Source organism: Ricinus communis, chromosome 10 (genome assembly GCF_019578655.1).
Source record: "Ricinus communis isolate WT05 ecotype wild-type chromosome 10, ASM1957865v1, whole genome shotgun sequence".
Lineage (NCBI taxonomy): Eukaryota > Viridiplantae > Streptophyta > Magnoliopsida > Malpighiales > Euphorbiaceae > Ricinus > Ricinus communis.
The window spans coordinates 21,401,258-21,425,997 of NC_063265.1; the positions used below are offsets into that span (position 1 = coordinate 21,401,258).

General features: G+C 32.7%; 1 protein-coding gene across 5 annotated transcripts; it reads left to right on the plus strand.

The window, feature by feature from the left end:
- The first annotated feature begins 4,610 nt into the window (after positions 1-4,610).
- Positions 4,611-24,549, plus strand: LOC8258368 (kinesin-like protein KIN-7O). Of its 5 annotated transcripts, none has more exons than XM_048369584.1 (33): positions 4,611-4,917; positions 5,768-5,857; positions 5,945-6,063; positions 7,460-7,573; positions 7,658-7,739; positions 8,446-8,513; positions 8,589-8,663; positions 8,874-9,019; positions 9,145-9,247; positions 11,521-11,601; positions 11,783-11,851; positions 11,989-12,048; positions 12,130-12,291; positions 13,273-13,329; positions 14,135-14,377; positions 14,448-14,513; positions 14,627-14,812; positions 14,968-15,072; positions 15,959-16,045; positions 16,191-16,337; positions 16,528-16,641; positions 16,722-16,808; positions 16,901-17,095; positions 17,184-17,378; positions 17,495-17,701; positions 17,823-17,912; positions 18,011-18,151; positions 20,433-20,530; positions 22,753-22,831; positions 23,284-23,403; positions 23,489-23,557; positions 23,950-24,019; positions 24,132-24,271. In XM_048369584.1, exons 1-33 carry the CDS (start codon positions 4,794-4,796, stop codon positions 24,134-24,136), a joined length of 3,654 nt encoding a protein of 1,217 aa, XP_048225541.1. In that variant the 5' UTR covers positions 4,611-4,793; the 3' UTR covers positions 24,137-24,271. The 5 variants fall into 5 exon arrangements, with proteins under 5 accessions (XP_048225541.1, XP_048225542.1, XP_015582328.2 ...); XM_048369585.1 differs by having other exon boundaries at positions 23,953-24,019; XM_015726842.3 differs by lacking the exon at positions 23,950-24,019 and having other exon boundaries at positions 4,612-4,917; positions 17,184-17,369; positions 24,132-24,549.
- Positions 24,550-24,740: the final 191 nt, after the last annotated feature.

Here is a 24,740-nt window from a genome sequence, read left to right on the forward strand (position 1 = left end):
TTTTATTCATACTAAAATAATTATAATATTTGTATTTGATATATTTAACATAGATGTTCTATTAATGATTTAATTTATTTAAAAGATTATAGTAATTTAGTTGAAGGTTGACTAATATAATTATTATATATAGTATAATAAGTTTAACCATTGGATATGAATATAAATATATAATATATATTTTATTAATAAGAATTTTAATTAAATTTTGCACAAAGTGTGAGTGTTAAACTAGTTAAATTATAATGCCGATACTGAAAGCTAGATTTAAAATAAATATCTTACAGATATAATTAAAATTAGTAAAACAAATAGAATGTAAAAAAGAAAAAATCCATAGTGCAAAATCTTTTTGATAGTTGACCCAAAATAAATGCAGTTTAATTATGATATTAATAATTTTTTTAAACTTTATTTAATATAAAATATTGAATATTTTCTCACCATAATTTGAAATTGTACTTCGAGAAGAAAGTATAAATAGATCACACTTCAATCCTAAATAATTTCATTTTATTTCAAGAATTTGTAGTCAAATTTTTTCCACTACAAATTTATGTACTGAATAAAAAGATATATTTATATTTATAATTGAATATGACATATAATTGATATTTTTCTTCAATAAAAACTTCTAAGTCTAGCTCAACTTGGCTATTTATATTTAAGATTTTATCAAACGAAATTCAAAGAAGTAATATTTTCAAACCCATTTAACAAATAATTAGACTTTTGATATTAGGAGTAAGGCAAACCTAAAATAAGCATGTATAAGTAAGAATTTATTTTCTAATGAATTTGGGCAGATCGATAGGATATCTAAGCTTGTAAATAGGTTTAGCTGTGATGCGAAAAGGAGAGTGAGTTGCAGTCTCTTTAACAGGAGAATGTTACAATAAAAGATAATAAATACTAAAGTTTTTAAATTAACAACACTGCATATCATTTAAAAAAATTAATGATTCCTCCACCATTTTATCTCTATTGCCAACACCATCATCTTAATCAAACACCCACAATCATCTCATTTCCTCTTCTACCACTATAGATGTGACAGTCTGGCCTAGAGAGCGGTCTGACGAGGGCAGGAAGTGATCGCCGAGGTAAAGAAAAAGATAGGATGCCTAGACAAGGAGCGGCTTCTGGCAGGCTTCTAGGATGGCAACACTTTAAGATACGGGGATACATGAATGAATCGAATTGCACATTGAAATGGGGCGGGAAATGATTAATAACATATATATAAAGAGTTGAAACTAATCACATAAAGTATTTTTTGGTTGTTTGGCTGTGGAGTTGTAGGAACTCCAAAGTTAAACATGCTTGGTTCAGAGAAATTCTAGGATGGGGGACCTCCTGGGAAGTTCTCGAACCCGCCAAAGGGACAAAACTGTGAGGCAAGTGGATGCTAAAGCGGACAATATCTCATGTGATCTGGTTACGGGTCGTTACAATAGATGCTCCCATTCGTCTTCTCTATTTATTCCACTTATGCGATATTATCTATTATAAATTTATGGTCTTTCTTTTCTATTGTGATTACTACATGAATCACGTCTTCTCCTATTGACAATTTCAAATTTACAACTATCACAATCTCAAATCATATCAATAATAAGTATATAAAAGTACTCTATGGTTTCATCATTTGACAACTTTCAGTATGTGATTCTTTTCAGATAAAAAGATACATGTGGTTACAAATCGTGATAAAAGAAGGTATCTCACTGTTAAAAAATTTTAATTGGCAATGATTTAGCCATATTTACTTCGATCGGCCTTTATTATCGTATTTCTCATATTTGATAATGGGTTTAGAGCTTAACAACTCAACACGTCATTATTTGACTGTTAAATCAATATCATTGAATCAATAACTTTTTAATTCGCGATTTAACAGTTAAATATTAGAATTAGGAGTTGTTAAGCTTTAAACTCACGTCATCAAACTCAGATAACATGATAGTGATGGCTGATCAACGTAAAGGTAGTTGTATTCTTATAAATCGAAACTTTTTAATGGTGAGATACATTTTCTTATCACGATTTATAATTACAAACCTCTTTTTATTTGAAAAAAAATACATATACTGAAAGTTGTCAAATAATGAAACCACATGATACTTTTACATACTTATCCTAATAAAAAGTTTCCTAGATTCTCATCTCCACCATCAACATGCAAATTAAACTCAAATTTTTAAATAACTTATAAAAGAAATGCTATGCTATAATCAAATTCAAAGAACCAATAATCCTCATTCTCATGCACTTCTACAAAAACATGAGAAATCAATTCAAAATATTATAAACTAAATCAAGAGAGAGTGTCTCGATCGAAAGCAATGCAATAAATGATTTTAAAAAATACAGATTCAAATCAAATTTCAAAAACTATTATTATTGTTGATGTTTTGTTCTTTAATGGTGGTTGTGATAAAGCTGGCAGTGGTTGTGATATTGAGGGCAATGGCACTGATAGTAAAAGTGCCTAATAATATTAAAAATTCAAACATTTATCTCTCTTTGCAAATTTGGACTATAATCTAAATTTTTACTTAAATAGATGATTTGACTAATTAATTGTAATTATATCCAAATTAAAATCTTAATCAAAATTGAATGTTATCCTCTTAACTCTAGATACTAATCTCTTTTTATTTTACTATTATTGCTTGCCTCTTAAAAGAATACATAAAATCACGACGAAAGGGAGAAAAGAAATGCCTTGACCCTTTATTCTTCTTCTTGATTCATGATTTTCATTTGTCATTCACTTTCCTGTTCATTTATAACCTAACCTTAGTAATTCGTGTATGTTGTGTAAATATATATAGAAATAATACTTGTAAATTGTTGATAATGACACGTCATCCTATCTTGACCGAGATTTTAATTTGGCTATAATTGCAATCAATTAGCTAAATCAGATTATTTATATAAAAATTAAAAGGATGGACCAAATTCGCAATTGGACGTAAATGTTTGAATTTTTAGTGTCATTAGACCATAGTAAAAGCGGTGATAATATGTAATGAATCAAGTTTTTATAAATTTTATTTTTTGAATAAATATCTTAGGTTGTTAAATTATAAAATATTTTCAAGAGTTATTAATTTTTTAATTGTTAACAGAGAGTGATTCTCTATCCAAAGAGGGAATTGAGCCAAAAAGAAGAATTTTTTTGGATAAAATTGATTCAAAAAGTACAAAAAAGGATAAAAGTTAAGCTTTTACTATATGTTGAGGGGCTGAATTGGATATTTCCTTTTTGAAAAGAGAAAGTTAGCACCGTATTAATGAGTCGAAGGCAAATTAATGCTAGATGCAAGCGAAGCGTAACTGAATGTGGAGCAATAGGCAGTGCCAAGTGTCACACCGTGGAGCTCAAATCCAAATTTTTTTGCTGAGAGTGCTAGAGTAGTGCAGAATTCTCCGGAACACTCTTGATTAGTGTAGAATTCTTTAGAATACTCTAGAACTCTCTAGAAGGATGTAGAACCTTCTAGAACACACTAGAATAGTCTAGAACTTTCTAGAACAATCTAGAAGGATATAGATACTTCTAGAACATTCTAGAAGGGTGGGGACAATTCTTATACATACTAGAATACTCTAAAATATTCTAGACACATGTAGGCTACTCTATAATATTTTAGACTTGTATGAACATAAGTAGTATTCTAGAACATTCTTTTAAGGAGGTGAGGATGGTAGCCATTTATGCCTATAAATACCCCCTCCATGCTTCATTTGTAATATAGAACATACAACACCAACATAAAGAGTTACGTGGAGAACTAAGCAACGCAAGCTACACTTCCAAACTCTTGTACTCTCTTTGTGCCATTTTCTTAAGCATACTTTCATTTGCGTAATTGCTGCCATTTTGCCGAGTTTGGCATCCGAGGGAAGGCTGACTAGCAATCTTGACTTCGGGGGAATCAAGTAAGCTAGGCCGCACGTGGGCAAAATTTGGGGATAAAACAAAACTCACGTGACACAAGGTGCCTTTGTCATACGATATCGTTTCAAATGCAAGTTGTGGCAAGAAATGTAATTTCTTGTTGATTGGCAGACACAACAAAATGACGCAATTACCCTCCAAATCAATTGATTTGATACTGCTCCTAAGCGCTTTATTGTATCGGTTATTGATATATAGGGTTAATAAGATTGAGGCCCAATGCGATAGGGAGAAAGTAATTTTTAAAACAATTTTAAGATTAAGAAAAAAAATTGTTTATATCGTATAACTTTTTTTAGAATATATTATTTTTCTAATTCTATTTTTTAAATATATAGTATAATTATTTTTTTTATTATCTTTTAGTTGTTTTACTGCTAAAAAAGATAAAATACAATGAACTCTGTAATTTTAAAAAAATAAAAAATCGTATTTTTAATATTTTAATACAGTAAAACTGAAAAAAATAAAAATATTATAAATTTAATAAAAAATAAAAAATACGGATTTTTGATATTTTTTAAAGGGCAAATGATAGGTTTATGGTTTGGATTTGGGCCGGTCCCAAGAAAAAGGTTTGGATATGAAAAGAGCAATTTTCATGACACCCGGCCCACAGATGGAGCGTGAAAGTATTTATGACATTTCGTTATCGAAATTAAACGAAACCGAAACTCTGGGCGGGAAAAGAACACCAAAGGGAAGTTTTGATTTGAGTGCTCTCGGTTTGTTCTTCTTTCGCCACATTGGGCTCTCTCCTTTACAGTATTGAAACTCTTTGCTTTACTCTTTCTCTCTCTCTCTCTCTCTCTGCATCTGAATTCAAATGGAGAGAATACACGTAACTGTGAGAGCACGGCCACTGTCACCGGAGGATGCCAAGACTAGCCCATGGAGACTCTCTGGAAACTCCATTTTCATTCCTAATCATTCCTCTAAGTTCGAATTCGGTACTTATTTTATCCCAATGCATGTCTAATTTCAATTTAATTGCTTAGGGTTTTTATTTATTTATTATTTTTATATAAAAGACTAGCTAATCTTCCGAGCGCAATGCAGCGGATGGTTTGTAATTATATATGTATGAATAATATAATTCTTCTAAGTCAGTATATTCAGAGTAAAAAGAGTAATTTATTATTATATTGCTCAGTTACAATTATAATTTCACTTTATGAAGAAAGTAAAATATAAAGCATTTTTAGACATGAATTTATGCTAAATATAGTATGAGGAGAACAAAAAGCTTACGATTGTATGTTAATGTTACACATTTAACGTAAATTTGAAGAAAAGAAATTGTTTTATTAGCTTATTAGTAGTTTAATTATAAATTAAGTAGGATTGGGGATGAAACTTTACTAATTTGATTGAGTTTTTGTAATCAATTTGAATTTCTTATCATGCTATTTTGCTATGAATTTATGAATTTCCATAAATGAGAAATAGTAATATTTCTCACGCACGTTTGTTATGAGGTTCAGCATATCCACCAATGAACTATTCTGCAATTACAGTTTTCTAACGGCTACCATTTTTTACTTGAAATTTCTATGATATATTTGTTAACAAACTTCTATACTATAAACCATTGAGGAACAACACATATGCTAGATCTATTCACAAATTCTTTTGAGAACGGATTATATTCCAATCTTTAATTGTGTTATTTCGAAAGGAATTATTTGCTCTAAAAATTGAATAACTGTATTTTTTTTTAAAAATATATGAGAATATGCTCTAGAAAAAAGCAACAACAACAACAATATGCAATTAATGTATTAGTATTCATGGTTTTAGATAAGGTTTTTGGAGAAGATTGCAAGACTGAGCAAGTGTATAGAGTTCGTACTAAAGAGATTGTTGGTGCTGCAATTCGAGGTTTCAATGGTACATTTACTGATTCTTAATAAGTTTTTTTTTTTTTTTTTTTGTTTCAAAATTGTAGTGCTTAATCTAATTTTGGATTCAATGCAGGTACTGTATTTGCATATGGACAGACTAATAGTGGAAAGACACATACAATGCGAGGCTCAACAATTGAACCTGGGGTTATCCCTTTAGCAGTTCATGATTTATTTGACATTATACAACAGGTACATTATTCTTAAGTTAGATTTTTGGAAAAAGTACAAAAAGGTACCCTGTGATGAATTCCTTTTCTAATTAAGGCTTTCTAGTGTTGTTTGACATTTTATGGTTTGTGTTTTTTTGTACTTTAATATTCAACTAACTAGTAACTTTAAAATTCTACGACCTTATATTACTAGATTTCATTAAGAATGTCATTTATTGAGTGATTAGCATATACTTAACCATAATGACTCATAATTATTAAATTAATATATACTCTTTTGAATTCTATTGGAATAAAGGAATAATTTGGAAAGTAAAATTTTTCTAAGTTATTATTTATTTATTTTTCACTAAATTTGATTGGCATAGCACGATAGCTATTGAAAATTTTGTAGTTTTGTCAGTTTAGTACATGGTATAATAAGTACTTACTTGGCTATTGTATTAAGAGTTTGGAATTAATTGGTGATTGATATGAAAGAATATGAAGTTTCTTTGGGACTTTAGGTAAAGATATTTTGTAAGTTTCTTGAGATTAACATATGTAATATATATTGACTAATCAGTCAAGGTGGGGTGGTATGCTATTCTTTGCATAAGCAAATATCATTTGCTTTTTGTATAAAATTCTAGTTTCTTTCTTTATTTAGTGATATGTTAAAAGTAATTTATTTTAGTTTTTCTTATCTGAAGGAAATTTTGAACTTAATGAAAAAAATACATAGAAAGTAAGTATTTGAAAGCAAATATTTTTCTAGTGTACAACATAAGTAATATACTTAATAGATGATATTTTGTAATTCACAAGATGCCCAATTTGATTGGCAGTGGAGTTGGAACTCTTCATTTATGCTTCGAACTATGACAATGAGTTTCAATTACTTTTCTAGTCAAAGTCAATCATTATTGGAGTATCCCACATTTATTGTAGTGTAAACATGTTAAGGAGCTTTTATGTGATAAGGCTTAACCACCCAAATGACTAGTTCTAATTATTTCTGATAATGTTTTGGCCTAGGTCCAATAAGCTCCATTCTTATTCTTATAATGGGTTTGACACTCTACTCATTTCGTGAGTCACCTTTCATCTCCTCTAAAACTCAATAACTATCATTCAATTTTCTTGATTTGAAAATCAATTTGGGTTTAACTAGTACTGAGCTTGACTGCTGAAAAAAATGATGTTTTGGTGTTTTTACATGTATGTCTAGAATTTGTGGAGCTTAAGTAATAGGATAGCTTGTTTTGATGACTGATTTTTACCTTCTTTTTCGTGTGGAGTTTTCTGAGTCAAATGTAGAGAGGAGGTTGTCCAGTTGCCTCAGGAGTTTCTATAATTATGCTACCATGAAAAGTCTGGAATTCACGAGAGTCCTTTTGATTACCATTTGTTTATAAGCTTTTCTCGTATTTTAGGAAGCTGATAGAGAGTTTCTTCTGCGAATGTCTTATATGGAGATATATAATGAAGATATCAATGACTTGTTGGCTCCTGAGCACCGAAAGCTTCAGATTCATGAAAGTCTAGAGGTACTTCAAATATCTTTGTAGCATAATTTATGTTAGCTAATATTCCGTTATTGACTGACAATTTAATATACTACCTACATGTAGCGTGGGATATATGTTGCTGGTCTGCGGGAAGAAATTGTTGCCTCTCCTCAGCAAGTTCTTGATCTTATGCAGTTTGGAGAATGTAAATAATTTGTAAAATCTTACTTCTTTTAAGTTATTAAAATTATGAATCGGTTCATTTTAAAACTGTTGCCTTCATTATGCTTACTTATGCAAACTTGTAGAGTTTGATTGGAAAATTGACATCTCATCATAATGTTGAAAACTCTTATGAAAGGAAAAAGGTAAAATTGGACATTCTGTTAAAAGTGTGCTCTTGGGTCTTTGCTCTTCTCAAAGGAAAGTATGCGGCCTTTGATTTTCAAATTCTCCTATATCTTAGTCCTTCAATTAAATTTTTATCCAAACAACTTTATATGCTTGGTTCATACGGCATGCTAAATGATTTTTTAATTTATTTAGAAACTCAAGGAATAAAGTGCATAATATTTTAGTGGACGGGTATGTTTTGGAGAACTTAAGGACCCTATGATTCACTTTGAGAAAAGTGAGAACGTAACTGTATGTTTGTCCACTGCTCATGGACGTTTCTTAATACACCCAATGCTTTGCATCTGCATGAGCGTTCCAGTTAATTACAACCATTATCATTACAATCCCCCAACTCTCTCTCTCTCTCTCTCTCTCTCTCTCTCATGGATTGATGGTCCAAATGGTTTGGACTTGAGTAGGTTGAAAAAAGACATACAACCTTGGGTTTGGTCTCATGTGCCTGCTTTTGGATGGTTATTATAGTCTTACTACTTTCTTAATTTGCCACTTTTCAGCTCATAGGCATATTGGAGAGACTAATATGAATCTGTACAGCAGTAGGTCCCACACTATTTTCCGCATGGTAATGTTATTCTGTTCCCAGTCTTATCAGTTATATTGTTTTATATGTTCATTGTCTCATGATTTAACTGAACAGATAATTGAGAGTCGGGATAGAACTGAGGATGAAGATATTAGCAGCTCTTGTGATGCTGTTCGTGTGTCAGTTTTGGTATGTTAATAGCCAAACAGTCAATCTTTGTTTCATTTCTTTCTTTTATATTGCTTGATTTGTGAATTTACAGTTCCTTTTTGCATTTGCCATTGTCATTAAAATAGTCCCCTACTGTCCATCTCCCCTCCCCATAACAAAGAAAGTGTCCTAGTTATATTCTATGTTTTGTAATTGCCATGTTTGCTATCCTTTTCCTTTTTTTCCTAGAATTTGGTGGACCTTGCTGGTTCAGAACGTGCAGCAAAAACTGGTGCAGAAGGTGTTAGGCTCAAAGAGGGTTCCCACATTAATAAAAGCTTAATGACACTTGGAACTGTAATAAAAAAATTGAGTGAAGGTGCTGAAAGCCAAGGGTAGGTGTTCTACAATCGTCTAGGAACATTCTCTAATGTTTTAAAACTGTAACCTGATGGAGTGGTATTACTCTTTGAAATTTAGCAGTTCTTTTACTTAATTGTTTTTTTCACATCTGACACAGTGGTCATGTTCCATATCGAGATAGTAAACTCACACGTATTTTGCAACCTGCTCTTGGTGGAAATGCAAACACAGCTATAATATGCAATATTACACTTGCGCAGGTAGAACTCCTTTCAATTTTATTTAAAGTTTGGTCGGTTGGCATTATTAATAGCAGATTTATAAGAATTTCTAGTATAGAAATTTTTCTAAATGGTGATTATTTTAAATAAATAATATCTTTTGCATGAGATGCTTGTTTAGGGAATTGTCATTCGATTGTTAATTTAATTGTTCCTTGTATGCATGCATGCATGCATGTATGTGTCTATGTATGTATGTGTGCATCCTAAGTACTTTTATTGGCCTTACTTGTCAGTGAGTAATTGCAACATTTGGGCACATGAACTTGAGTTTCAAATAGTTCGTTGGTCACAACAAGGTCTTAGGTATCAGGAGATGTGGATATTTCAAGTTTGAAGATATGGATTGTCCATATAAATGCTGACATTGACATATTACATCAATTGGATGGCACATGCATTAATTAGTATTGATGTTGACCATCATTGATCTTATGTCCACAGTTGGTTCTTTCATGTTTTGAACTTGGAACATATTGTAACCCGCTTTTGTAATAATATAACTCACAATTTGAATCAACTCCTTTTCTAGGTGATTCAAATATGAATAACAAATGTACATGATTTGTAGCCAAATCGAGTGGATGTTGTATCAGTTGATCTTTTCCCAATCAGGTCTAAACCACTCATAAGAAATATTTTCTAAGACTAGACTATTGTCCTTTTTTTAGGGGAAAGTACGAAAAATTTCTTGTAGTTTGATTGGTTTTCAACTTTAAGTATGTGTTTTCTTTCCTGAAAAATCGATGGATGTGGTTTAATCTGTTAGTAAAATCAATTATATTGCCATAGCGCCATTAGTTTGCTAATGTGGCACTTACATGGCAGAAGATAAAAGGTATGCCACATTAGCAAAAAATTAATGGTGTTAACAATGATTTGTCAAGAAAATATCACCTACTTAAAGTTCAAAAAGGGTTAAATCACATTGATTATAAGATATGCCTCTCGATGTTTATGTGATTTATATTTTAGAGGAATTGATCATGGTAGGGACTCCCACACATTTCTTGGTTTACTAGCAAGCACCTTTCCAGTTAGCCATATGGTCACTTTATTTTGTCATATATCTTTATTTATTTATTTATTTATTTTTCATGGATGTGTGTTGATTCTTATGATTTGATTTGATTCTCATTTTCAAAAAAATGATTTATGCCCTATTAGGTTAACTGGTTAACCTACAATATTTAGTTGGTCCATTGTAAGACATTACCACACTTTAAGTAGCAATTACATGATAACCACAGAAAAACATAATATGAGAACAGTATTAATGTGATTTAGTTATATTGCTATTTTTATGGAGAATGGTATTATAAAATTGCATCAATTAATTGGAACAATCTATTTGGCATATTGAGAGATTCACTATGTTGTAGGTGCGCTTTATTGTTTTTCCCTATTATTCTCTTCCTAATAACCGTCATTGGGAAAACATGAGCACTCTAGAAACATGTGTTGTCTTCATGGGAATTTAGAATGAAGGCCATTGGTTTAACATATGTCTAATATTCGCTAGCAAATGCAACAATATGAAAGTTGCAAGAGACGATGGAAAGCAAGGGGCAGATCTAGGATGACATGGGAGGAAGTAACAAAAATGATTTAGAGGACTCCAAACTGTTTGTAGTCAAGGCTTAGTTGAGTTTTTGAATAAGAGTAGTGATCAAAACAGCAATGCTAATAGAGCTGGCTTTATATTGGAGATGCATGCAGGAGAAATCATCATTTGATACTTTATTTAAATATAGGTTTAGACATGGTGGCTTATTGTGTAAGCAGTATTGTGCAAAGAGTGAGCCATACATATAGCCGTATAAGTAATTGACAAGTCTTATCTTCTGGTATCTATCAGGATAAACATTGTGTTGTAGGCTTATGGCATAAAGTCTTTTGCTTTGAAAAAACAATTTTTTCTTATTAGAAGTTATAGTGACTCTACATACTTCCCTAGTTTTTCTGAGCAAGTTATAGTTTCAATTTATCTTGGATGTGGACATCTCAGTTTTTTGTTATTCTTCTTGTATTCTTCTTAAAGGGATTAGTATCCAAATAGATCTATCTAGTAGGAGCTATGAGCAACCCAAATAGTTAGGTCAATATTTACAATCAAGTGCACTGTTTGCTTCTTTTGCTGCTGTGACAAAGTGTTGTTTTTGGTAGGATTAAGTACATCTGTAATTTCTTTGGATCTGATGGTGGATTCATAGGATCAAGCATATTTTTAATGGCTTTCTATCTGATGGCAGATTCATACAGATGAGACAAAAAGCAGCCTTCAATTTGCAAGTAGAGCATTACGGGTCACCAATTGTGCTCATGTGAACGAGGTTCTTTTCTAATTTATCTTGTACTTCCAAAATAATGGTTTATTCCTTTGGTATTTTTGAGCTATTTGTAAATGCTCTTTTCAAGATGTTTCATAATCCCCACTTGCATTTGGCATGTTGACTGGATCCTTTTTGCGTGTGCCATATCTGCTTTACTTGAGGTGTAACAATTCCATAACAGATTTTGACAGATGCTGCCTTGCTAAAGCGTCAGAAGAAAGAAATTGAGGAGCTTCGTGCCAAATTGCAGGTTAGTTCCTCTTGCATGTTAGATGCAGTCAGTTATATGGAACACTCTTATAATTCTGTCATTTAATTTTCTTTTTCTTGTAAATTTTTTATTTCTTAATTATTTCTGGGAAGTATATGCTTGTTGACCATCTCTAGGGATCTCGTTCGGAGCATTTGGAAGAGGAAATTCTAAACCTTCGAAACACATTATTACAGGTTCGATAATCTTGCTGTTTGTTTAATCTTTTCCGAAAGAATGTATATGCGTAAATAGATGCTTAAAGAGATGCTTTACAGTCTGAATTGGAGAGAGAACGCATAACTTTGGAATTGGAGGAGGAAAAGAGAGCTCAGGCTGAACGTGAGAAGGTTCTGCAAGAGCAGGCCAAGAAAATAAAAAACTTGAGCTCGATGGTGTTGCATTCCAACAGGGATGAAAACCGTGATCTACAAAAAAAGGTTTGCATTGCTCACTTTGCTGTTATTGAATTGTAATTTAATGGAAAGTCATTTCTTAATTGTCTCAATGTGTTTCCCGATTTTCGAAACTTTACTATAGAAGTCTTGGGAGTAGTCAAACTAGTGATTATAGGAAATAGTTGGGAGTGCAAGTTGATGGAAAAGTAAAGTGCTACAAGAGTAATTTTGTGATTGATACATTGGTCTGCATGTCCTAAAATGCATTTGTTAGTGGGAGATAATATTTGCCTGCAAATAATAGCTGTGAGGTCAGGTTAGGTACAGAAATTGCCATTTCTATGATATTCATGAGAGAGATCTAGAAAGAATCAAGTCAAGTCAAATAAACTATTCATAAAATGAAAAAATGAGTAGCAATTATCTGCTGATCCCGGGGATAAGAACAGTCAGATGAGACATAAGCTAAAGATCCTGCTTAGTATGGCATATTATCCAAAAATGTGTAGCCTGTACTGTTTACTTACTCTTAGTGATTAATTTTTAATGTACTCTTATGAGGGTGAGCCTTGGCGCAACTAGTAAAGCTGATCCTTTGGTGAGTTATGGGTCACAGATTCGAGGTGTGGAAACAACCTCTTCACATAAATGCAAGGGGAAGGCTACATATTAATGTGCCACCCTCCTATCCCCACAATAGCCGGGGAGCATTTTGTTCGCTAGGCTAGCTAGTTGTTAACTTTGAATGTACTTATGTGGAGGGCTAAGCTAGGGCCAAAGGGTACTGCTTAATCTGATATAGTCATAGGGTACTGATTTATACACAACTTAACCATTATATAACTTGATTGTTTGTGTTGTCTATGGAGTAATAAGTAACCACATATTGTCAGCTCTATTGACTGCTTCTATGCTCCTTTTGTGCTTTACTATCATTTTTGATATTCTGATAATGAAAGGAGAAATAGAGAAGAAACAGAAAAATGATGCTCATTCTTGCGTAATTTGTTTTATCTGCTACAGGGCAAAAGACGGGATACATGGTGCCCTGGTAAACTTTCACGGGAGACTCTTCAAGAGGTATTATCCTTGCTATTGCTAAAACACATCTAATTCATGCTTGTCACATGTTCTCAAAATAGATTCCTTCACTAAATAATCGTATTAGAGGTTCACACATTTATCTGGTGGCTGTAAAGTTGTGGGTCTTGATGTCTTCTGTTTGAATTGGTACAACTGTAAGTGTTCCTTTTTTTCTTTTTCGTGTGTGTGTCGATGATGGAGGTTTTACGGTCAAAAGGAGTTCTCATATATCATGGGAGTGATTTTATGATTCACACGTGAACAAATTTAAGTGTGAAATTTTTTTCTGATGTGAGATGATTTTGTTGGGTCTATCTTTTTGCGTCCTTAACTCAAATTAAGGACCTTTTTTTATTCTTAAGGTTTCTTTTGAATCTTTGCTATGTTACTGAAATCTTAGGGACCAATTGCTTGTACTTGCTATTATTCCTCTGCCTCGGCTTGAAAATTTCTACTATTTCTTGAAAGAATTCATTGCAACAAATAGGTGAATGACATGTGGCGCGAGTGTTTTACATTTGGGAATTGGATGATTGACACATGCCTTCAATACTAATAAATATATGTCATTCATCTATCTTTTTGGTGTATGAGTATGGAAATACTCTTGGAGTAGGTAAGTATTTTCCTGTCCTATATTTTCTCGTGACCATTATCTTCCTACTTGTTTCTCCTTGTAATTAATACAAACTGCTGAGTATGCCTTTACCAGTACTTGTGTTATGAATGTTGGCAATACCCAACGAGGCTCGTGATGGTTCATTTATGTGCTTTAACTTGATGGCTTTCCACTGTGGTATAGGTGGATGCTAATATCCAATCAAGGGCTTCTTCTGTAAAACCCATGAGACATGGCTGTGATATGAAGCCGCTTATTCCTTTTGAAGAATTGGTGAGTGAAAATGAAGTGAGGGGTAGCTTTTCCCAGCAACATGAAGGTTGTAATAGTAATTCATTGGAGGACTGTACTCTTCCTGATCCATGTGCCTTATTGCATGTGACAAATAGAAGAAAGGGGCCATTGAGGAGGAAAGGCTACCTTGAGGTTTGTAATCTGCCACTGGCTGACATGGTCTGATGTTCTTTTGCCACCCTAATATGTATTTTTCTGTCAGGAGGACCATGAATTGGTTGAAATGCAAGCAGAATATGAGCAATTGTTTCAAAAATTTGAAACTCAGGTTATCTTTCTTTAGGGCTTCTGGTTTTATAATATATTTATGGTTATTATGTCTCTATTGCTGTTGTTATCATATCATTTTATCAATTTTTATTCTACATTTTCTCCACACAGAGAACTTTGAGTGAGATACAGATTGATTGCTTAACAAGACAGCTGGCTGAGGCTGATTTATACAAGTCTGCTAATTTTAACAGCTGTACCATCTGCAATGGCTGCAGAAGTTCCAATTATCTGGACAAAAATGTAAGCTTAAGGGAGTCCGAGGCAATTCATGTTATCAAACAACTTCAAGAAAAGGTCTGTTTGTCGTTTATTCCTTTTTCTCTCTGTATTTTATTATTTTTTGTGTATGATTTGTTTTAGTATGTACCTTTTAGAAGTATCTCTTAGCAATTTTCAATAGTTAGTGTCAGACTGCTGGGGTGATTTATAGTTTGTTGTTTACCTTGCAGATTAAGACCTTAGAAATGGAAAAGTCCTCAAGTCAGCAAAATCTGGATAGTGTTGTTGAGATAGCAACAGAGCAAAGTATATGTGCCAGGGAGAAGTTTGAAGAGGTAATCAGGTTTTCTCCTGATCATTGAGTGAAAGTGTTCTGATATCTAAAATGTGAGTGGAGGTGAATCTATGGATTATTACAATTTAGCTCAAGGACCTATTGGGTGAACTTAACAAGATGCAACAGAACCAGAAGTCTGCAAAGATGAACTTCACTTCTTGGTATAAGGCTTGCTAGTTGCCTAACAAGAGTGAAAAACGAAAAATAAAGAGAAGAATATAATTGAGCTCCACAGAGAGCTGTGCTCACCTCTTATCGACATGGGTTTCAGGTTCTTTTTTATGAACTTGGGTACCTCATGCGGGTTATTCTCTATTTAATATTTTTTATAAACTTTATCTTCTAGATGCCAAGGGCAGTAGAAAATCTTAAAATCCAAGTTCCTTCTAGGTCCAAAATTCGTAATACTTTGTTGGTAGATAACCTGCATCACTAGTGTCCATATTGTCTTCTAATTTATTTCTAGATGCCTTGTTCTCTCTCTCTCTCTCTCTCTCTCTCTCTTTTCTGCAAACTATGATTAAGGAGAAGACTAATTTAGGAAAATAATTTGTTTATAAAATTGCTTTCAAAGATCTTGTCTTGGCAATTATATGCAGCCATAAAAGACGCAGTCATGGAAATTAATGCTTTGAAAAACTTCAATTAATAATAGAGTAAAATCATGAACTATTTTGGTGTTCGATTTCCTTTTATTATTGTTGTTGCTGCTGCTGTTCAGCTGTCACTCAATAGATTGTGACATATCTTTTTTTGAATATGCATGCAGAAGAACATTTATCCAATTTGACTTCATTATATTGTCCCTTTAGAAAGCATTTATTTATGTGCTCTCTGCCTTTTTTACTTTTTCATGAAACGGTCTATGCATTGAAAATTCTCAGCTCCATGAAGAGCTTCAAAATGCACGGGAGGAGGCTAGGGCCGCTCGTGAACAGCTTGCTTCTGAGGAATCTGCAAGAATAATTGATGTAGTTGCATCTTCTGCTTTTCTGTAAATTTCTAAGGATTGTCATGCAGTCTTTGTTCCTTTGCATTTTTCATCATATGCTTGCAGGATGCAGTAAAATGTTCTGGTCTAATCCTGGGAAACTGGTTCTGAAATTATATTTTTAGGCAACTTTTGATGCGGAGATAAAACTTTCATTAGAGATTCAAGCTATAGAGTCTGAAGTTGAGAACTCTAGAAATGTTTTGGAGAGTGTTTCCTCACTTTTGGATGAGGTTTTCGAGAATTTTTCTGCAATACTTGATGTGTTCAATGTGAGTATTTCTCAAGATCTCCTAAATATTTTTATTTTCCTTAATAAATTATTGCACTGCATTTTGGAATATTTATTCTTGATGTGTGGTAAGCTATTTAGTCTTTTGGATCTATATTGTATCTATCTCGATAGACACTGGATTCCTCATTCTGTTTGAAGTTTTAGTTGTTATTTTTATCATAATCCAGGATTTCAAGGCTCATATGTGTCAGAGCTCTCAGCAGCAAAAATTGATTACCAGTAATCATGAGCAGTTATATTGTTGCATGAGGCAGAAAATTGCTGAAGTTGAGAGTGAGAAGGTGTGGGTATTTTCATAATTGATATATAACATGATATCACTTTTGCAAAAACAGCATTCACTGAATGCTTTATAATGCAGCTTCTTTTGTACAATCAATCTGTTGATCTCCAGAAACAAATACAAGAAATGGGACATGAAACTCAAAATTATGAAGAGTCCTTGAGAGTAAGCTTAGTTCTCTCTCTCGCACTCTAATTAAGTGTTCCATATATTGGTTGACGTTCTTGTACGAACTTATTCATTTTTTTTTTCTGCAGGCAATTTCTGAGCAACATGATCTGGAAAAGGAGCAATTGCTTTCTCAAATTCAAAGTCTTGAAAAGGAAATATCATCGTGTTCCTTGGCCAAGGAAAAGGAAAATTTGAGAAAAGATCTTGAGAAAACAAAAGTTAAATTAAAAGAGACCGAGTTCAAGCTCAAGAGTGCCATCCAAGAGAAAACTAAACTAGAGGTTTTGTAGCAAATGCTCAGATTTTCTAGAATGTATTGAACTGAAAATCCAAACTTATCATCCGGCACTTGATATATCACATTTGTAGGGTGAGAAATCTTTTGCTGAAAGGGAGGTTAAAAGATTGCATGGTCAGAATACTCGTCTTGAGCGTGATATCAGCAAACGTGACTCACTTGCTGGTAGAAGGCGTGATTCAGTTGTTGAGGGGAGTTCAAAAATGTTTGATTCAAAAAAGACAAAGGGTGCAGGTTCCTTAGAACTGAAACTGCAGGTGATGGAGGTATCCATGCCTTTACTGAAACTACATGTGGTCATGGAAGGACCAAATCTGTTTTGACATGTAGTTCAGTTCTGATGTTTCTCTTTTTCCCCTTGTTTTCTTCTTGCCGGGTTTAGGAAGACTATAGAAAGCTTGAAGTTTTTGCATTTGAAATGGAAACAATGATTGCTTCTTTGGAAGAGGAAGTAGCAACTACACAAAAGGAGAAGGAAGAGGCTGTATCTAGAAATGACAGTTTGACTTCAGAGTTGGAAGCCCTCTTTGAAAAGTTGAATATAACAAATTCAGACCTGAATATGTTGCAGGAAGAGGTTGCGTGCCTGGTCAGTTTTTCTGTTTTTTTCCTCCTTACATCTCATTGGTATCATAGATTTTCTTATTGTTTTCGTTTATTTGAAATGACAACTATGCTATTCTGGTTATCCTATTATTCTCTTGATTCAGAGACAGAGATTGGAAGACTCTATTCTTAACCAGCAAACAATGGAAAATTCTATTAAATTGTTGGCAGAAGAAAAAGAAGAGTTAGCAATGGTAATGTAGCAATGAAGTATAAATTAAACTATGTCAGTTTTCTTTTGTGTTCTATTGGCAAAATGTTTATCATATGGGGTAATGCCTTTGTCTTGCAGCAACTTACTAACTCTCTTTTGGAAATGGAGGAGGAAAAGGCTATATGGTCTGCCAAGGAGAAAGTTTCTGTTGAAGCCATAGACGAGAAGGCAAAGTTATTTAATATGGAGATTACATCATTATCTAAAGCCTTGTCAGAGGTAAGCTACAAAATTTTATTGTCAAGAAACTTTGCTTGTTTAGTATAGTAGTATGCGACTTATCTTGTAATGTAGATTTATTTCCTTGTAAACATTATAATTTTTATTTTTTTCTTATGTTAGCTATTTATCTTCAGCCATATATACAAAATTTAGGGAACATGGTTTCCAAATTATTTCATCCTTTCCCGTCTATGAAGGTTTCCTATACAGAAAATCACTGGTAGTTATATTATGATGGTCTGGGACATATAAAATAAAATTGAAATGGAATTATAGTCTCTAGTCAGTTTTTAAATTGGTTTTATTTTCTATAGAAATTAAACTATCTGAAAATGATTTTAGGCTAGTTTCAAACTAAACTAAATTGTTTCGGTTCATAAGTTAAACCAAATTATCTAGTTTACTTTAGTCCAGATTGGTTGAACTATTGAACTAAATAATGTAACATCTTTGCCAACAAGCATTATAGGTCGTGCATGGGGTGTGTGTTTTTTAGTAAAACTAGCAATGAACAATACAATAAAAATTGGCAATCAACATCCAAGACTGGTGGTATTTTATCTAGCAACTTATCATAAACTTTAGCCAGGAAAGCTTGGGTTTGCAAGATCTTTAAGAAGATTAGGTCTAATTTTCGTGTCAGTGCTGCCTGAGGACCTTAGATTCAGTTCCATATTTAGGCTAGTTTGGGTTTAGGAAACAGAGAATGGAATCATAATGGAATGCTCCGTTGCTATTCTGCTCCTTTGGATTTAGTAAATTTTTCTTCTTTTGAGTTATATACTTCATCATTTGTTTTCCTACTATTTTTTTTAAAGAAAAAGAAAGTGGTTCTGGTAAAGAGTGGAAAGACAAAAAGGTGTCAAAATGCATAACACGTGCATAACCAATTTGTGAAACACGTAAAATTAGGGGATTAAATCTTGTCAGGTTTCATAAATAGGTTGACCCATTTATGACATGGCTAGAAGTGTGTCCTGTAGTAGTTTGATAGATGAATTCAGCCTGTTTAATTTCACGTGTCGTACAAATAAACCAATTACAACCTGTTCAATTTCAATTGCCATGCTGGGTCGGGTCAACTCGACCAACCCTAAAACCGAGGTAATTTATTATAATATCAAGGGTTAAAATAGTCATTAGCATACAGTTTATATGATATATACATATTTATTTATTTTCACATTATTTATGATTAGTATTGAATTAGAATGGTATTAAATAATTTCAATTATGTTATCATGCTTGAAGATAAAAATTGAAATAATAGTCATTTTTATTATAAGTTAAAGGCTTCTTCTATTTAATTAATTAATTAATTATATGCATATATCACTTTCTATTTAAAATTTAATCATTTTATTTCTAAAAATAACACACATATTTTGCTTTTTCTTTAATCTCCCAAGTGTTTTGATAGTCATGAATTGAAATATTATTTGGATAGTAATAGATTTAAACTAAGAAAAGGTTGAATTTAGATTGTAGAAATTTATTAGTTATTTTTATCATATTTTTCTTAAAACTTATACCTAATCAAATTCATAAATTTGTAATTTGTAAGTTTTTTTAATTAAGTAGTTAATTGAGCTGCAAATATATACAGAAAAGTAAATTTAATTTCTATGTAAGCAACGTGCTATACGCTTGTCTCACTATACGTATCTTGTCGTGTTACCATAAAAAACCCAATTAAGTAAATGTGTTACCGATGTCATGTTTGTTGTTTAGTTTTTCGTAGTTATGTACTAAGTTCTTTAGGTACGCGACAATAAAGATGCTTTGGACGATAGGATTTGGACCTTTGGAAATAGATTTCGGCCAAACATTTTATTCGGCACGTTCAAATTCATATGGATATGTATTTTAAGAAAATCCATGATGAGCATGGTGGCTCGTTAATGAGTATTTGGAATAGTAATCCATCCCATGTTCTTTGGAATCCTACTTTTACCTTCCAAATAAATCTTTTGAAACGAACGCTTTAAATCATTTTTATTTCCAATAAAGCATGTTTAAAATTATGAATTCAAAAATTAACTAAAAATAGAAATCAAATTCTGAAATTTAAAATTATAAATCCAAGCACATTAAGAGGGTAATTTGATCTTATGTTGACTTGCTATATTTCAAGGGTTGGATCAAATTTCACCATCATAAATGGGCATGCACTCAGCACACACCTGTTGTGCATTTGATTTTATCCTTGACATAACTGATTTCTTATTCTATTAGCAGTATGTTTTCATTTAAGGGTGAAATGTGGTAAAAATGTCAGGCAAGAAGAGAATTAGATTCCTGTAGGGAAGAGTGCAAAGTTCTCCAAGAAAGATTGACCTGCTCTGAAGAGAATGCCAAATGGGAGATGAAATCCAGGTTCGTGTTGTATATTTCTTAATATCAGAAATACAAATAACTCGGACAATTATGTAAGCTATACTTCTTTTATTAATTAGATCCAATAGTTCTAATAATTTTATTTTTAAAAGTGAGAAGTTTATAAGAAGTTTTCCACAATAGATTCATTACTCCAACTTAATATCTGTTGAATTTATAATTAGGTCCCAAAGTTCTATTTAGACTTGTTAAGGGAAAATAAATTACGGACTATGAATATTACTGTTAATACATAAAACATATAGTACGCTAAACTGTTTGCTAAGATTTAGTTTTTCATGCTAAGGAAACAAAAGTCCAACACTAATTATAGTTTTCTAATTTCTTTTTACATTAACCATATTCTTCTGGGCCTAATATGTGATATCAAATAGGATGTGCCTTCGATATGAAGTTATGATAGATTCAGTTTTTCTTCTCTTCTACCTTATAAATTTGTTATACTTGCATCATTCAGTGACTTTCTTGATGCATGGATATGAATGTGTTCACAGTTCACCTAAAGCACAACCCATATGGTCTTGGTAACTTGTGCTTCGGGCAAGTTACTAGCTGGCAGGTTACCCAATTTTACCATGACATAAATCCTCATTTATACTCCATTTTGGAGATAACTATGTCTCACTGAGTAACTTAATAATTAAGGGACAAATAAAAAAAAAAGAAAGAAAATGGAGGAGCAAACGTTATCCGTTCTTCTCATTATAGTTGATACTGTTATTGAATCGCATCATGGTTGCACTGCATTAAGAAGAATTTAGTTGACAAAGAAGAGATGAATATAGTTTCTTTTTTAATCTTTTGAGATCTGAGATGAAGATAACATATTTCTCTCCTTATATTAAATTAAATTACATTTTTTTTTTGTTAGCGTTACTATTGATAAGTTTCTCGTGAACTGCAGTAAAGATGAGATCTGTAAGTTGCAGCAAAGCTCAACTATTTTCTGCATGTTATGTTTTGAAACTTCTTTAGGTATTGCATTATTTGATCCAAGAGTTTGATGAAAGGAAGATAAAGTTTGTCAAAGTTATTTTTTAATTAGGATAGAAGCTTCATTAAAGATTAAATTTCCAGTTTGCGATCAAATTAAATTTCCAATACTTTGATGATAGCTTTGCAATTACATGCATGCAACAAGCACACAGAGAGAGGGAGGGAGAGGATTATGTGTGAGGTCAATCATTCCTTTAACACTTGCTGTCTTTAGGTCTACCCAATGCTAGATGCAGAGGCGCATAATAGATCGATATGAACATCATGAGCTGTCCCGTAATAAAACCTGTTGTTGCTGATACCTTCTTCTCAGTTCCTTCTTCTCCTTCTTCTATAACCCGAGCTCGGAGAAGGAAGAGATAAGAGGGCCCCATGGAGAATGTGGTCAGAAATCCATAATAGAGTCCGACCACAACGACCAAATTGATTATCTTCATGCATAAGGATACTAGATTACCTAGTATAAAAGATTTAAAAATCATTACAAACCTCCCTTTTCTTTTCTATTGCAATTTCTGGATTATTATATGATGATTTTTAAACTTTCCATATATATATAGAAATAGAATATAGAAATAGAAAGAGATAGACTAGAAACGACATCTCTTATGTCAATGACACCAAAGGAAAGGGGATATTAAATGAATGGAATTGGGATATGGATGGAATATAATGAAATAGAGCCACAACCGGGTTATTCTATTCCACCTCTTAGAAAGAAAAGAACTTGAATCAAAATACTTAATAGCATGGCGATACATTTATACAAAACTTCTACCCCGAGCACACGCAATGGAGCCATAGACAGTCAAGTGAAATCCAATACACGAAATACACGAAATAATTTGATCTATGGACAACATTGTTGTGGTAAAGGCCGTAAAGCCAGAGGAATCATTACCGCAAGGCATAGAGGGGGAGGTCATAAGCGTCTATATCGTAAAATCGATTTTCGACGGAATGAAAAAGACATATATGGGAGAATCGTAACCATAGACTACGACCCTAATCGAAATGCATACATTTGTCTCATACACTATGGGGATGGTGAGAAAAGATATATTTTACATCCCAGAGGAGCTATAATTGGAGATATATATATATATATATATCCTGATCGTGTTAATAATTTCAATGAAATCTGATATGATTTTGATTTTATCTGTAAATTTAAAAGTCTTGTTCTCCTGTTTCTGTTCTTCCAGTGTGGAGAAGTCTCTGGAGATTGATCAACTAAAAGATAACTTGAAACTAGCTGATGCTGAGAGCAAACAAATCCAAGAGGTGATGGTTTTCTTTATGGTCTATTTTAAATTTCTCACCCTTTCAATTTTTATATGGTCTATTCATGTTATTATTTGATTTGAAATTTTTATTTATATGCTTTCGACAAAATCAATTTAAGAAAGGCAAAAGAAAGTTCAATAATTTTGCTTGTGAATTATGTTTCTGACTTTTGTTTAATGGAAGATTTTAATATTAACATTTAATCATGTTTTAGCACTTAACAAAAGTTAATCTAGTACAGTTTTGTGTTCAATACATAAATGCAATTACTGTATCTTGCTATGTCATGTTGCTAAGCTCTTGGATTCATTCATTTGAGCTTTTGAATTTGGTCCTCGACTCTTTTTTGAGTTTGCCTACTGAATTAGTGTCAATGGGGAAAACAGCGTTGGCCTTAATTTCACTAAGTTGTGTTTTTCTGTTTAATGGATAACTTGTGCTTTCAACAGAATCTTCAAAACCAACTTCTCAATGTAACAAAAGAAAGGGATAAATTGATGGCTCAAATTGAAAGGTGTCAGAGTAATGGAAATGAATTGGAATCTCTGACAAAACGTTACGATGGCATGGTAGGTTTGGTGTACCTTCATTTACTCGTTTAGTGCCCCAAATATCTTGGAATAGCATGTAATTCTGACTAACTTTATATGCCAGCTATTGGGTGCTAAATCTCAAGTTGAGGAGCTGAATGCAAGAATTTCCAGCATGGCCATGATGCAGAATGTAAGTTTTTACATACTGGCTATAATTGTTGATCTGCTCATGATAACATCAACTTATTGTAAGGATCTGACTTCTGAATCACAAGATTTGGTCCACTGTGGAACAACTTTCCGCTCATTGTATGCCAAATCCTGTATTTTGCCAATGACTTTAAATTAGAAAAACGAATGGATGATTTAGATGTAAGAGATCAGGCTAAATGAAATAAATGAATTATCAAATAAAATGTATATGGATAACTGACTGGACCATGCCTAGCATGGTAGTATCAGTAATCTTTATCAAGCTGTATGCGTCATGCCTTATATATTTCCTTGTTTTAAGCCTCGAAGCATTTCCATCATGTCCTAAGAATGGGCCAATGGTCAGTGACCTCTTTTGCTAAATTCTAGCAGCTCCAAAGTCCTTTGGGTTTTCTGCAAACTGTATGGCGGGGCAAATCCTGCCCTCTCTGTTGCCAAGGTTATCTCATCAATGACAGTGGCTTTAGGTTCATGTTTTATCTTACATTAATGTCTTCTTAGTGCAATTTCCAAGCATGCTGTCCTTGAAATGGAGAAATTTATTAAAACAGGGTGAAGCCACCAACAGTAAGGAAAAGGCAAAACTCCGGATGCGGCTTCAAGGAACGCAAGCACGATTAGATGCATTTCAGTTTAGGTACAAGGAAGCAATGGCTGAGCTGGATGTTATGAACAGGGAGTATAAAGAGGCCACCGTAAACCTAAAGGACAAGTTGGCTTTGTTTGCTTCAGAGAACCTTAACCTCAAGAAGCAGATTGCGAGCCAAGGGCTCAAGTGATGTAACAAAATCCATTGTGGGTAATCCCATTCGTTGTACAATAAGCAATCTTGTATGTAGGTAGCATGTTGATTTAGGGCAGCCATTGTATCAATTTGTACATTATTCGTACATGTATGTTATGTTGCTATTAATACATTTACATGATCTCTGATCATATGGTAATCACACTAATGCATAATTTTGTCTCCTTTTGGGTTAAAAGAGACTGCGATGGTAGTCTCCATTCATATAAGCCTGTGTCAGATTGCTTTCCCAAGCTCCTTTTTCTTTGAAAAACAAAAAGAAATTAAAGTTTCAAAAATAACTATCCAAATAAAGTAGATTTTCTTTTGTTAAAAAGCCTCATAAAAGTAGTTTATTAAAAATAATTTATTAATT

What these genes read in the sequence shown, in the direction of transcription:
- LOC8258368 (XM_015726841.3), top strand. Translation starts at nt 4,794, where the DNA reads ATGGAGAGAATACACGTAACTGTGAGAGCACGGCCACTGTCACCGGAG. An exon ending in GCAATATTACACTTGCGCAG is followed by an intron (nt 9,248 to 11,520) that starts GTAGAACTCCTT and finishes ATCTGATGGCAG; the next exon opens with ATTCATACAGATGAGACAAA. An exon ending in ATTATGAAGAGTCCTTGAGA is followed by an intron (nt 16,809 to 16,900) that starts GTAAGCTTAGTT and finishes TTTTTTCTGCAG; the next exon opens with GCAATTTCTGAGCAACATGA.